General features: G+C 43.4%; 2 protein-coding genes across 2 annotated transcripts in view; one reads left to right on the top strand and one right to left on the bottom strand.

Annotated features, from left to right (window-relative positions):
- On the top strand, nucleotides 1–13,618 carry LOC133542531 (gastrula zinc finger protein XlCGF8.2DB-like). Its single transcript, XM_061886750.1, has 3 exons — nucleotides 1–147; nucleotides 2,987–3,036; nucleotides 11,324–13,618. The coding sequence occupies exon 3, from the start codon at nucleotides 11,362–11,364 to the stop codon at nucleotides 12,391–12,393; it is 1,032 nt and encodes a 343-aa protein (XP_061742734.1). The 5' UTR covers nucleotides 1–147; nucleotides 2,987–3,036; nucleotides 11,324–11,361; the 3' UTR covers nucleotides 12,394–13,618.
- The window catches only part of LOC133542455 (gastrula zinc finger protein XlCGF57.1-like), a 249,231-nt gene that overhangs the window by 208,776 nt on the left and 26,232 nt on the right, over nucleotides 1–14,223 (bottom strand). The window lies entirely within an intron of this gene.

The raw sequence follows: 14,223 nt of genomic DNA, 5'->3' as shown, positions 1-14,223 counted from the left end.
CGAGCGCGTGTTTCCCTTCGGACGACAGTGTACGGCGCACACTTGCTCCGCCAAGCCATAGAACCAAAAAGTCCCATTTTAACGGCTGTTGGTGTAAAAAAATTAAAATATATATTCGACTCCTCTTTAGTGCAAGCGGCTAATGAGGTAATGTAAATGTTTTTTTGTTTTTTTTTTACATTATTTCAGTTATTTACCTAATATGTTGTTCGAAGCTAACATGCTATCGTTAGCATGCTAGCAGGCCTAATGCAAACGTTTTTTGAGCAATTAATTGTACATGGTTCTCTGTGACAATTATAATGTGTTATTTGATACTTTAACTGTGTTATCTATATATATATATATAAATATATATTACAGTCACGTGTAAAACTATTAAATATATGGTGCCCCGCGACCCCGAAAGGGACAAGCGGTAGGAAAATGGTTGGATGGATTTTACTTGAAAGGAACTCGTAATTTTAAAGTGTAGTAATCTACTTTGTGTTGGCGGTTACTTAATTAGCATTGAATACACATTCTATTTTGTCTATTTACTTCCATTACTTTGATAACATCCATCCATTTTTTACCGCTTATTCCCTTTGAACTGGTCTTATTATAAATCTACTATTTACAATAGTATTCTCTTTTTATATTCTTATTTTACTGTTATTTTTCTATTATTATTGTTGCTTTTAATTTGTATTCTTATCGTAATATTTTTCTTTTTTGTTACCATTTATACCCTCATTATTTACTTTTTACTTTTTAAATTGTCCTCAACTCTGTACACTGCTGCTGGAAGTTTAATTTTCCCGAATGAACTCACTTGAAGGAATCAAAGTTCTATCCATCTATCCATCTATCTATCTATCCATTTATCCATTTATCCATCCATCCATCCAGAATAGAATGGACTTCATTTTCATTATATTTGCATATAACGAAATAGAGGACTCCAACTTAAGGTGCGGTAGTGGGAACAAATATGTGATAAAAAAAATTATACAAGAAGTAATAAAGACAAAAGTAATCAATCAATCAATGTTTATTTATATAGCCCTAAAGCACAAGTGTCTCAAAGGGCTGCACAAGCCACAACGACATCCGCGGTACAGAGCCCAAATACGTGCAAGGCAAAACTCACCCCAGTGGGACGTCGATGTGAATGAGTATGAGAAACCTTGGAGAGGACCGCATATGTGGGCAACATATCTGTTTTTGTTGACTTTGTAGCCAGTTCAGTTTTAGTTTCATTCCGCATAGCCTTCCCTAAGTTTCACTGCCTTTTCTTAGGGGCACTCACCTTTTGTTTATTTTTGGTTAAATCATGCGACACCTTCTGTCCTTCACGCTGCGTCCTGCTGTTTCCGACATTTATACAGCAATTAGCTACCGGCTGCCACCTACTGATATGGAAGAGTATTACATGGTTATTCTGCCGAGCTCTAGACGGCACCGACACTCAACAACAACACATCATTTGCAGACTATAATTACTGGTTTGCAAAAAATATTTTCACCCCAAACAGGTGAAAATAGACAATATCTCTGTGGTTAAAAAACACTGATCTAGAAAAGCGCTATATAAATCTAATCCATTATTCATTATTATTACCCTTACTGCTCCTTCTCAGGGGACTTCTAGTTACAAAATGAAAAGTGAACAAAGTGTAAACTAAAAATAAGGCTGTAACACAGCAAGAACACACAACTATCAGACGGATCACAAGTTAAGGTCCAAGGCAGGGGTCGGGAACCTTTTTGGCGGAGAGAGCCAAGAAGGCAAATATTTTAAAATGTATTTCTATAAGAGCCATGTAATATTTTTTTTAACACTGAACACAACTAAATGTTTGCATTTTTAAGTAAGACCAACATTTCTAGAGTATAATTAGTAAATAAATAAATAAAATTGTTATTCTGAAGCTAACTGTGGAGGGGGGCGTGGCCTGCGGGCCTGCAGCGAAGCGAGGTGTTGCCCGGATCGGCCTCGAAATCCGCGACAGGTGCGTAGATGAACCACCTGGGCCTTGTTATCTAATCACCTGTCGCTATGCTATAAGCAGCAGCCAGGAGGAGAGACGGGGGTTGGGGCTGGAGCCAGAGTGCGAGCGAGAACAAAAGAGAAAAAGACAAATGCTAGAAAGCAACTGAGAGACTTATTGAAAAATAAAACAATATTGTAACCCTGAAACAACAGGCTCTCATGTCGGTGCTTGGTGGTCTGAAGAACCCCCAGGAGGGCAAGCCCCACACTAACCAATAATAAATAAATTACTTCTTACCATTAACGCAACTTCTTGAACAGGTGTGGTAGAAAACGGATGGATGGATTAAAAAAGCACGAGAATGTTTTATATTTTGAACATTATTTTTAACACTGTGATTACAAGTGGAATTATTCATTACTTATCTTGTCAAGCAACGTCAGGTCAGATTTATCAGAGAGCCAGATGCAGTCATCAAAAGAGCCAGATCTGGCTTGCGAGCCATAGGTTCCCTACCCCTGGTCTAAGGTCTCTAAGACCGTCACTCCCAATCCTCTCTTCCCCTCTGCTCCCGGCTGCTTGCTTTTAAAGACAACAGATGATTAGATTAACACGTACCACCTGTGAAATGTAATCACCTGGCGGCTGTTTCTCGCCGTCAACACATGCCTCGCCCCTGCCCGCTGGTGCTCGTTCCTCAGTGCCATGGACAGCGGCGGTGACTTTTCCTCCTACAAGTAGCGCTGATTTACACCTGCCCCCACAGACTGACTTAATGGAGTCATACACATATTAAAATCCCAGTAGGATGTTTGCTATGTGTAGTAAAAATCTGCTCATCTTGTATCAATAATTTGTAGAAAAAAAGATCAATTACGCAATTCATAGCAATCAATACACTATGTTCATTCCACTACATTTTGTTCAGTCCCCTTGTAAAATATTAAATTTTAAGGACTAAAACAATATTTGACATGACTGAGCTAATGTTTGTTTGTGTTGTCTTGCAGACGTCCAACACCCCATCAGTGTTTATCCCAGTGACAGCAGACATTGTGCAGTAAGTGATTGATTTATTATGTTTGTACATTTAGTTTAGCGATCGCTACGTGATGCTAAGTGTCTCACGAAAGCCGTGTTTGTTAATCATTCATCCTCCTCATGTTGGGGATCAAAAATATAAAGTTGTGGATCATCACTTTTCTCAAAGTAGTCGTGGTCTCATGTAATTTGCCATGATTATCAATCAATCAATCAATCAATGTTTTCTTATATAGCCCTAAATCACTAGTGTCTCAAAGGGCTGCACAAACCACTACGACATCCTCGGTAGACCCACATAAGGGCAAGGAAAACTCACACCCAGTGGGACGTCGGTGACAATGATGACTATGAGAACCTTGGAGAGGAGGAAAGCAATGGATGTCGAGCGGGTCTAACATGATACTGTGAAAGTTCAATCCATAATGGATCCAACACAGTCGCGAGAGTCCAGTCCAAAGCGGATCCAACACAGCAGCGAGAGTCCCATTCACAGCGGAGCCAGCAGGAAACCATCCCAAGCGGAGGCGGATCAGCAGCGCAGAGATGTCCCCAGCCGATACACAGGCGAGCAGTACATGGCCACCGGATCGGACCGGACCCCTACCACAAGGGAGAGTGGGACATAGAAGAAAAAGAAAAGAAACGGCAGATCAACTGGTCTAAAAAGGGAGTCTATTTAAAGGCTAGAGTATACAAATGAGTTTTAAGGTGAGACTTAAATGCTTCTACTGAGGTGGCATCTCGAACTGTTACCGATTAGTAGTGTTGTTGTCGACGGAAATGATTAACACAGAAAATAAGTTCTGGCAATAGCTCGGTTGGTAGAGTGGCCGTGCCAGCAACTTTAGGGTTGCAGGTTCGATTCCCGCTTCCGCCATCCTAGTCACTGCCCTTGTGTCCTCGGGCAAGACACTTTACCCACCTGCTCCCAGTGCCACCCACACTGGTTTAAATGTAACTTAGATATTGGGTTTCACTATGTAAAGCGCTTTGAGTCACTTGAGAAAAGCGCTATATAAATATAATTCACTAATTCACAATGCTTAGTGCCTACTCAGTGGTGTACAGAGTGTCCGCCCTGAGATCGGTAGGTTGTGAGTTCAAACCCCGACCGAGTCATACCAAAGACTATAAAAATGGAACCCCTGCTTGGCACTCAGCATCAAGGGTTGGAATTGGGGGTTATATCACTACAAATGATTCCCGGGCGTGTCGCCGCTGCTGCCCACTGCTCCCCTCGCCTCCCAGGGGGTGAACAAGGGGATGCAGAGGACAAATTTCACCACACCAAGTGTGTGTGTGTGTGACAATGATTGGTACTATAAAGGGGAACATTATCACCAGACCTATGTAAGCGTCAATATATACCTTGATGTCGCAGAAAAAAGACCATATGTTTTTTTTAACCGATTTCCGAACTCTAAAAGGGTGAATTTGGCGATTTAAACGCCTTTCAATTGTTCGCTGTCGGAGCGATGACCTTTCACCCGTGACGTTACAACAGGAAGCAATCCGCCATTTTCTCAAACACATTACACACACACACAAGTCAAATCAGCTCTGTTATTTTCCGTTTTTTTGACTGTTTTCCGTGCCTCGTCTGTGTGTTGTCGGAGGGTGTAACAACACGATCAAGTTGACTTACATCGATTAGCACAGCATGCTAATCGATGCTAACATGCTATTTAGGCTAGCTGTATGTACATATTGCATCGTTATGCCTCATTTGTAGCTATATTTGCATCCAGCCTTTCCCCCCACCCACATTTAATGTCAAACAAACACATACCAATCGACAGATTCAAGTTGCACCAGTGTCAAAAGATGCGGAAGTCCCTCGTTTGGTCTGCACATTTTACCGACAATAGCGATACTACGACAGAGATGTGTGGATAACTTGCGACACTCAAAGCAGATGCATTTCCAACGATATAGTCAACGAAATCACAAAGGTGAGTTTTGTTGATGTTATTGACTTATGTGCTAATCAGACACATTTGGTCACGTCATGACTGCCAGCTAATCGAAGCCAACATGTTATTTAGGCTAGCTGTATGTACATATGTAGCTATATTTGCATCCAGCCTTTTCCTCCACCCACTTTTAATGCCAAACAAACACTTACCAATCAATGGATTTAAGTTGCTCCAGTGGTCAAAAGATGCAATCGTTGGTTAGAAGGCGATCGCCGAATTCGTCCGCGTTGCCTTTGTCCGTCGTGATATGGCTCAATAGCTTCAGTTTCTTCTTCAATTTTGTTTTCGCGATCTGCCTCCACACTCCAACCATCCGTTTCAATACATGCGTAATCTGTTGAATCGCTTAAGCCGCTGAAATCCGAGTCTGAATCCGAGCTAATGTCGCTATATCTTGCTGTGCTATCCGCCATGTTTGTTTGTATTGGCATCACGCAGTGACGTCACAGGAAAATGGACGGCTGGATTTACAGATAGCGAAAGTCAGGCACTTTAAAGCCTTTTTTCAGGATATTCCATGATGGGTAAAATTTTGAAAAAAACTTCGAAAAATAAAATAAGCTACTGGGAACTGATTTTTATTGGTTTGAACCATTCTGAAATTGTGATAATGTTCCCCTTTAATGTAACTGAAGCTTAAAATGAGCGAAATCCACTAAATGTTACATGTTATCCTTCATTCGATTCTGAATTTGTGGTTAACGACATCTTTTTTTTCTTTTTTCTTTACGATCCAAAACGATTCGGTGAATTGAAATCGATTCAGTTACTTTTTAGCCCCCCAAAAAATCAAGCAGTGTGAGTGTGAAACAAATACCGGACAATGCAGGTGAAGTTTCCTATATTGCTGTTATTTCTTGTAAGGGAATTATGTCTAAGGTCTGTTCAGGTGTACTGGAGAGGAGGCATCTCCAAGTCCGAGTCCATGGTTCTCGCCCTGACAAGGGTGGAGTGCCATCTCCGGGTTGGGGAGGAGATCTTGACTTCAAGTACCCAGGAGTTTTGTTCACAAGGGAGGGAAGAGTGGATCGAGAGGTCGACAGTCAAACCTCGGATTCAGGAGGAACAGTGTGGTTTTCGTCCTGGTTGTGGAACTGTGGACCAGCGCTATACTCTCGGCAGGGTCCTTGAGGGTGCATGGGAGTTTTCCCAACCAGTCTACATGTGCTTTCTGGACTTGGAGAAGGCATTCGACCGTGTCCCTTGGGAAGTCCTGTGGGTAGTGCTCAGAGAGTATGGGGTATCGGACTGTCTTATTGTGGCGGTCCGTTCCCTGTATGATCAGTGTCAGAGCTTGGTCCGCATTGCCGGCAGTAAGTCGAACACATTTCCAGTGAGGGTTGGACTCCGCCAAGGCTGTCCTTTGTCACCGATTCTGTTCATAAATTTTATGGATAGGCGCAGTCAAGGCGTTGAGGGGATCCGGTTTGGGGCTGCAGGATTAGGTCTCTGCTTTTTGCAGATGATGTGGTCCTGATGGCTTCATCTCGCCAGGATCTTCAGCTCTCACTGGATCGGTTCGCAGCTGAGTGTGAAGCGACTGGGATGAGAATCAGCACCTCCGAGTCCATGGTTCTCGCCCGGAAAAGGGTGGATCGCCATCTCCAGGTTGGGGAGGAGATCTTGCCCCAAGTGGAGGAGTTCAAGTACCCAGGAGTCTTGTTCACGAGTGAGGGAAGAGTGGATCGAGAGGTCGACAGTCGAACCTCGGATTCAGGAGGAACAGTGTGGTTTTTGTCCTGGTTGTGGAACTGTGGACCAGCTCTTTACTCTTGATAGGTTCCTTGAGGGTGCTTGGGAGTTGGCCCAACCAGTCTACATGTGTTATGTGGACTTGGAGAAGGCATTCGACCGTGTCCCTTGGGAAGTCCTGTGGGGAGTGCTCAGAGGTATCGGACTGTTTTATTGTGGCGGTCCGTTCCCTGTATGATCAGTGTCAGAGCTTGGTCTGCATTGCTGGCAGTAAGTCGGACACGATTCCAGTGAGGGTTGGACTCCGCCAAGGCTGTCCTTTGTCACCCATTCTGTTCATAACTTTTATGGACAGAATTTCTAGGCGCAGTCAAGGCGTTGAGGGTATTTAGTTTAGTTGCTGCAGGATTAGGTCTCTGCTTTTTGCAGATGAGGTAGTCCTGATGACTTCATCTGGCCAGGATCTTCAGCTCTCACTGGATCGGTTCGCAGCCGAGTGTGAAGCGACCGGAATGAGAATCAGCACCTCCAAGTCCAAGTCCATGGTTCTCGCCCGGAAAAGGGTGGAGTGCCATCTCCGGGTTGGGAAGGAGACCCTGGCCCAAGTGGAGGAGTTCAAGTACCTAGCAGTCTTGTTCACGAGTGAGGGAAGAGTGGATCGTGAGATCGACAGGCGGATCGGTGCGGCGTCTTCAGTAATGTAGTGTAGTGTGAAGCGACTGGGATGAGAATCAGCACCTCTGAGTCCATGGTTCTTGCCCGGAAAAGGGTGGCTCGCCATCTCTGGGTTGGGGATGAGACCCCGCCCCAAGTGGAGGAGTTCAAGTACCTCAGAATCTTGTTCACGAGTGAGGGAAGAGTGGATCGTGAGATCGGTGCGGCGTCTTCAGTAATGCGGACGCTGTATCTATCCGTTGTGGTGAAGAAGGAGCTGAGCCGGAAGGCAAAGCTCTCAATTTACCGGTCAATCTACGTTCCCATCCTCACCTAGAGTCATGAGCTTTGGGTCATGACCGAAATGAGCTTCCTCCGCCAGGTGGCGGGGCTCTCCCTTAGAGATAGGGTGAGAAGCTCTGTCATCTGGGGGGAGCTCAAAGTAAAGCCGCTGCTCCTCCACATCCAGAGGAGCCAGATGAGTTAGTTTGGGCATCTGGTCAGGAGGCCACCCGAACGCCTCCCTAGGGAGGTGTTTCAGGCACATCCTACCGGTAGGAGGCCACGGGAAAGACTTACAACACGTTGGGAAGACTATGTCTCCCAGCTGGCCTGGGAAGTCTAGCCTTCCCCGCTTAGGCTGCTGCCCCCGCGACCCGATCTTGGATAAGCGGAAGAAGATGGATGGATGGGTGGGGGTCTACGCCTCAACAGAGACAGAACCTATTCTATTGATTGTGGTTGTGATTTTAAATATTTGTTGACATTTTAATTATAATGTGAAAATATGTGAGAGATACACGTTCATTGCATTTAAAAGGGGATGCTTGTATTAGTGAAGTGAATTATATTTATATAGCGCTTTTCTCAAGTGACTTAAAGCGCTTTATTGTGAAACCCAATATCTAAGTTACATTTAAAACCAGTGTGGGTGGCACTGGGAGCAGGTGGGTAAAGTGTCTTGCCCAAGGACACAACGGCAGTGACTAGGATGGTGCAAGCGGGGATCGAACCTGCAACCATCAAGTTGCTGGCACGGCCACTCTACCAACCGAGCTATACCGCCCCATGATTATGTATTATCATTGCATCAGTGGTTAATTTGGCCTCAAAACAATATCGGCAATAATTTGTAAGTCAATATATCGTCGAGCAAAATGTGTTATCGACCCAGGTCTACGTTCAAGACCATAATGTTGTGTTTTTTCAACCAATTGTTTTCAACAGACACTGAAAAGGTGTGTTGTTTGTGCTATGGCACCATCTTCTGGACAAGTTTGCTCACTGCAAGTGTTATGGTGTTTTGATTTGAACTGGAGGTAAAACTGTCGCTAGCATCTCTGCTCCAAAGGAATTTTCATGAATCACTCCCAAGTAGCGTTTGTATGTTTTACAATAAAACAATTCTTACTTAGTGAAGTGAATTATATTTATATAGCGCTTTTTCTCTAGTGACTCAAAGCGCTTTACATAGTGAAACCCAATATCTAATTTTTACATTTAAACCAGTGTGGGTGGCACTGGGAGCAGGTGGGTAAAGTGTCTTGCCCAAGGACACAACGGCAGTGACTAGGATGGCGGAAGCGGGAATCGAACCTGGAACCCTGAAGTTGCTGGCACGGCCACTCTACCAACCGAGCTATACCGCCCCTTAATTTGACTCAACACGGGGAACATTACCTGGCCCGGACACGAAAAGGATTGACAGATTGATGTTTATTTACTTAATCGTCCCATGTGTGCCCGATTAGGTGGTTCTGGCATCTGGTCAGGATGCCACCCGAACGCCTCCCTAGGGAGGTGTTTAGGGCACGTCCAACCAGTAGGAGGCCACGGGGAAGACCCAGGACACGTTGGGAACGCCTCGGGATCCCCCGGGAAGAGCTGGACGAAGTGGCTGGGGAGAGGGAAGTCTGGGCTTCCCTGCTTAGGCTGTTGCCCCCGCGACCCGACCTCGGATAAGCGGAAGATGATGGATGGATGGATGGGTCCCATGTGTGAAGTCTGCAGGAGTGTTTTCATGCATATTTGTACGTGCTATCGAAATGTAAATAAGCTATTGCTGTTAGCATTAGTGTATGTGTTAGTATTAGTAACTTAAATGGCATTCTCTTTGTATTGTCTCAGTTTCACAAATTTCTCAGTAAATTCACCAAAACGTCACCGTGGAATTTTTCAGACTGCTACGCTGATTGAAGAGTTAGCTTTCAGAGCTAGTGGGTCCATGACAGTGACTTCTGTTTTGTTTGATCAGCCGTTTTACTGCCGTGTGACAAACACTGTTTGGAAACCATTTAGGTATGTGAATAAAGGTTTGGAAAGTCTTTCGTACCGATATATATCTGCGGATGATGGTCCAGTGCAGACAATATACAGCCTGTAAAAATGTTTCTTTCCTTTAAAATTTGGTGGGTGCTTCTGAAATACTGGTGTGCTTAATAGTCTGGAAAGTATGTTAACAGTTTTGGGAAAATAACACAACTTTAAAGGGGAACATTATCACCAGACCTATGCAAGCGTCAATATATACCTTGATGGTGCAGAAAAAAGACCATGTATTTTTTTAACCGATTTCCGAACTTTAAATGGGTGAATTTTGGCAAATTAAACGCCTTTCTGTTTATCGCTCTTTTAGCGATGACGTTAGAACGTGACGTCACCGAGGTAACACAGCCGCCATATTCATTTCAACACATTACAAACACCGGGTCTCAGCTCTGTTATTTTCCGTTTTTTCGACAATTTTTTGGAACCTTGGAGACATCATGCCTCGTCGGTGTGTTGTCGGAGGGTGTAACAGCACTAACAGGGAGGGATTCAAGTTGCACCACTGGCAAGAAATCTGCCGCCAGACTCCCATTGAATGTACCAAAGTGTCTTCACATTTGACCGGCGTAGCTAAGGCAGACATGGCACAGAGATGTATGGATAACCTGCAGATGCATTTGCAACGATTAAGTCAACGAAATCACAAAGGTGAGTTTTGTTGATGTTGTTGACTTATGTGCTAATCAGACATATTTGGTCACGGCATGACTGCCAGCTAATCGATGCTAACATGCTACGCTAATCGATGCCAACATGCTATTTACGCTAGCTGTATGTACATTTGAAACTAGATACCCACATTTAATGCGAAACAAACACTTACCAATCGACGGATTTAAGTTGCTCCAGTGTCACAAGATGCGAAAGTCCTGATCGTTTGGTCCGCACATTTTACCGGCGATGCTAACAAGGCAGCCATGCTATGGGCCACTTCATTAGGTACACCCACACTATGGCAGAGTAGCGTCAATAGCTATTCGCTCAATAGCTTCGATTTCTTCTTCAATTTCGTTTTCGCTATCTGCCTCCATACTCCGACCGTCTGTTTCAATACATGCGTAATCTGTTGAATCACTTAAGCCGCTGAAATCCGAGTCTGAATCCGAGCTAATGTCGCTATATCTTGCTGTGGTAACCGCCATGTTGTTTGTATTGGCAGCACTGTATGATGTCACAGGGAAATGGATAGTGGTTTCGAAGATAGCGGAAATAAGGCACTTTAATGCTTTATTTAGGGATATTCCGGGACCGGTAAAATTTAGAAAAAAACTTCAAAAAATACAACAAGCCACTGGGAACTGATTTTTATTGTTTTTAACCCTTTGGAAATTGTGATAATGTTCCCCTTTAAAAGTCTAATTAATTACTGCAGATGTCAGTGATTTTTAGAATTGTTCTATTGCTATTTTTTCTATTATTTTATATTAAACCATATATTGCAAGATAGATTTTAGGTCATATCGACCATCCCTAGTAAAAAAAAAAAAAGCTTGGTCTTCTTTTACTGTGAATAATCTTGCAGAGAGCGGCATGTTTGTCCCCAATGGAGATTTTGTGTCGACTCATACAACAACCTAGTTTTCTTTAGTGCATCTAAACATACTGAATGCCGAGTGTTTCTAAAGCATGTGTTTGTCTTCTCGTGTCCTGCAGAACATCTTCTCATCGAACAACAGGAGTGGCGCTTCAGGATGGTGACGGAGGAGCCACAGTCCTTCCACATTAAAGAGGAAGACGAGGCGCCGGAGACCCCTCACTTGAAAAAGGAAGAGGAGGAACACAGCATCAGTCAGGAGGGAGAGCATCCTGAATGGTTGGAGGAGTTCCCAGTGACTGGTGTCCCTGTGAAGAGTGAAGATGATGAGGTCAAAGGTGAAAGTGAGGAGAGGAGAGAGGCGGAAACCGATGGAGACCACTGTGGAGGATCACAAGCAGACAAGCTCTTAGCTCCACTATCAGATAGTGAGGACACAACGTCACACTCTCCTGACACTGATGATGAAGACTCTAAAGATGATAAGACATGTCACACTGACAACACACACTTCACGTGTTCTCTCTGTGACAAAACGTTTAATGACCGTCGCAATATGAAAAGACACATGAGAACACACACTGGAGAGAAGCCATTCGTGTGCTCAGTTTGCAGTAAACGATTCTCCCAGAAAGAAACTTTGGTAAGACACACAAGAACACACACTGGAGAAAAACCTTTTTCATGTTCAGTCTGCGGTAAAGGTTTTATAGGAAGCGGTGATTTGAAAGTGCACATGAGAATGCACAGCGGAGAAAAACCTTTTACCTGCTCTGTATGCGGTAAAGGTTTTATACAGAGTCACTATTTGAAAGTACACATGCGAATACACACTGGAGAAAAACCTTTTTCATGTTCAGCGTGCGGTAGAGGTTTTATACAATGCGGTGAGTTAAATGTACACATGAGAACACACACGGGAGAGAAAACATACATGTGCCTAATTTGTAGTAAAAGATTCACCCAGAAGGCAAATTTGATCATGCACACAAGAATACACACCGGTGAAAAACCTTTTGTCTGTTCAGTCTGTGGTAAAGGTTTTATACAAAATGGGGATTTAAAAAGACACGTGAGATTACACACGGGGGATAAAATGTTGAGTTGCAGTGTGTGTGGTGAAAGATTCTCCTATAAGTACCAGTGTAAGAAACACAAGTGTGCTGGTGAGAACAGCAGCAGCAAATGAAGATGCAGGATTTGAAATAATCCGTCAAAACTTTGTTAACTTTGACTTTCTAACAACTTCAGCACATACTAAACCACAAACCAGTGAAGCTGTCACGTAGTGTAACAGTCTATGCAGTCTATTCAACTGAATAGACTGCAAAGACAATATATTTAATGTTCCAACCGAGAAACTATTTTTTTTCTTACAAATTACATTAGATTAGATAGATTAGATAGTACTTTATTTATTCCGTCAGGAGAGTTCCTTCAGGAAAATTACAATTTTCAGCACAATCCCATTCTAGATCAGACAAACATTAAAGGGAGACAGAACAGGATCGCTGACGGGTCTGCCGGCTTCCGAGATACAGGTAAACAAGGGGGGGAGAAAAAAAATAGAAGATTAAAATAAAATAAAAAAAATGGTCTTAGCCTGGGCCCTGGAGAGGGGGTGCAGACTGAGGCCAAGGGAAAAAACAACAACTCATAGCATAATCATACACTTAGAATTTAATAGCAGCAACACATTGCAAAAAATGTTTTTACCACCATGTTACATGGCCTTTCCTTTTAAAACCACTCAGTAAACGTTTGGGAACTGAGGAGACCAATTTTTGAAGCTTTTCAGGTGGAATACTTTCCCATTCTTGCTTGATGTACAGCTTAAGTTGTGGTATTTTAGGCTTTGTATTGCGCCACACATTTTCAATGGGAGAAGTGAATTATATTTATATAGCGCTTTTCTCTTAGTGACTCAAAGCGCTTTACATAGTGAAACCCAATATCTAAGTTACATTTAAACCAGTGTGGGTGGCACTGGGAGCAGGTGGGTAAAGTGTCTTGCCCAAGGACACAACGGCTGTGACTAGGATGGCGGAAGCGGGAATCGAACTTGCAACCCTCAAGTTGCTGGCACGGCCACTCTACCAACCGAGCTATAACACCCCAGGTCTGGACTACAGGCAGGCCAGTCTAGTACCTGCACTCTTAACTATGAAGCCACGCTGTTGTAACACGTGGCTTGGCATTGTCTTGCTGAAATAAGCAGGGGCGTCCATGATAACGTTTCTTGGATGGGAACGTATGTTGCTCCAAAACTTGTATATATCTCTCATCATTATTGGTGCCTTCACACATGTGTAAGTTTACCCATGCCTTGGGCACTAATACACCCTCCATACCTTTTGAAATTTGCGGCTATAACAGTCCAGATGGTTCTTTTCTCCTCTCTGGGACGGGGGGGGGGCGGGGGGTACAAGGATGACAGGGGATTCAAAACATTAACAGTGCAATACGTTTTCATAACATGGTCACTACTGCCTACTTTGTCTTGTTATATTCTTATTTTACTGTTATATTGTTATCCCCATTGTTTTTATGCTTTTTGTAATATTTCTCTATTTTGTTTCCTTTTAAACCCCCATTATTTACTTTTTACTCTTTTTTTAAATTGATCTCAAGTCTGTACACTGCTGCTGGAATTTTAATTTTCCTGAAGGAACTCACCAGAAGGAATCAATAAAGTACTATCTATCTATTTCCTCTTTGGTCCGGAGGACACTGCGTCCAGTTTCCAAAAACAATTTGAAATGTGGACTCGTGAGACCACAGAACACTTTTCCACTTTGCATCAGTTTATCTTAGATGAGCTCGGGGCCTAGCGAAGCCGGCAGTGTTTCTGGGTGTTGTTGATAAATGGCTTTCCCTTTGCATAGTAGAGTTTTAACTTGCACTTACAGATGTAGCGCCGAACTATAGTTACTGACAGTGGTTTTCTGAAGTGTTACTGAGCCCATGAGGTGATATCCTTTACACACCGATGTCGCTTTTTAATGCAGTCCCGCCTGAA

Source organism: Nerophis ophidion, linkage group LG24 (assembly GCF_033978795.1).
Source record: "Nerophis ophidion isolate RoL-2023_Sa linkage group LG24, RoL_Noph_v1.0, whole genome shotgun sequence".
Classification (NCBI taxonomy): domain Eukaryota; kingdom Metazoa; phylum Chordata; class Actinopteri; order Syngnathiformes; family Syngnathidae; genus Nerophis; species Nerophis ophidion.
This window is presented reverse-complemented; position numbering and strand designations above follow the sequence as displayed.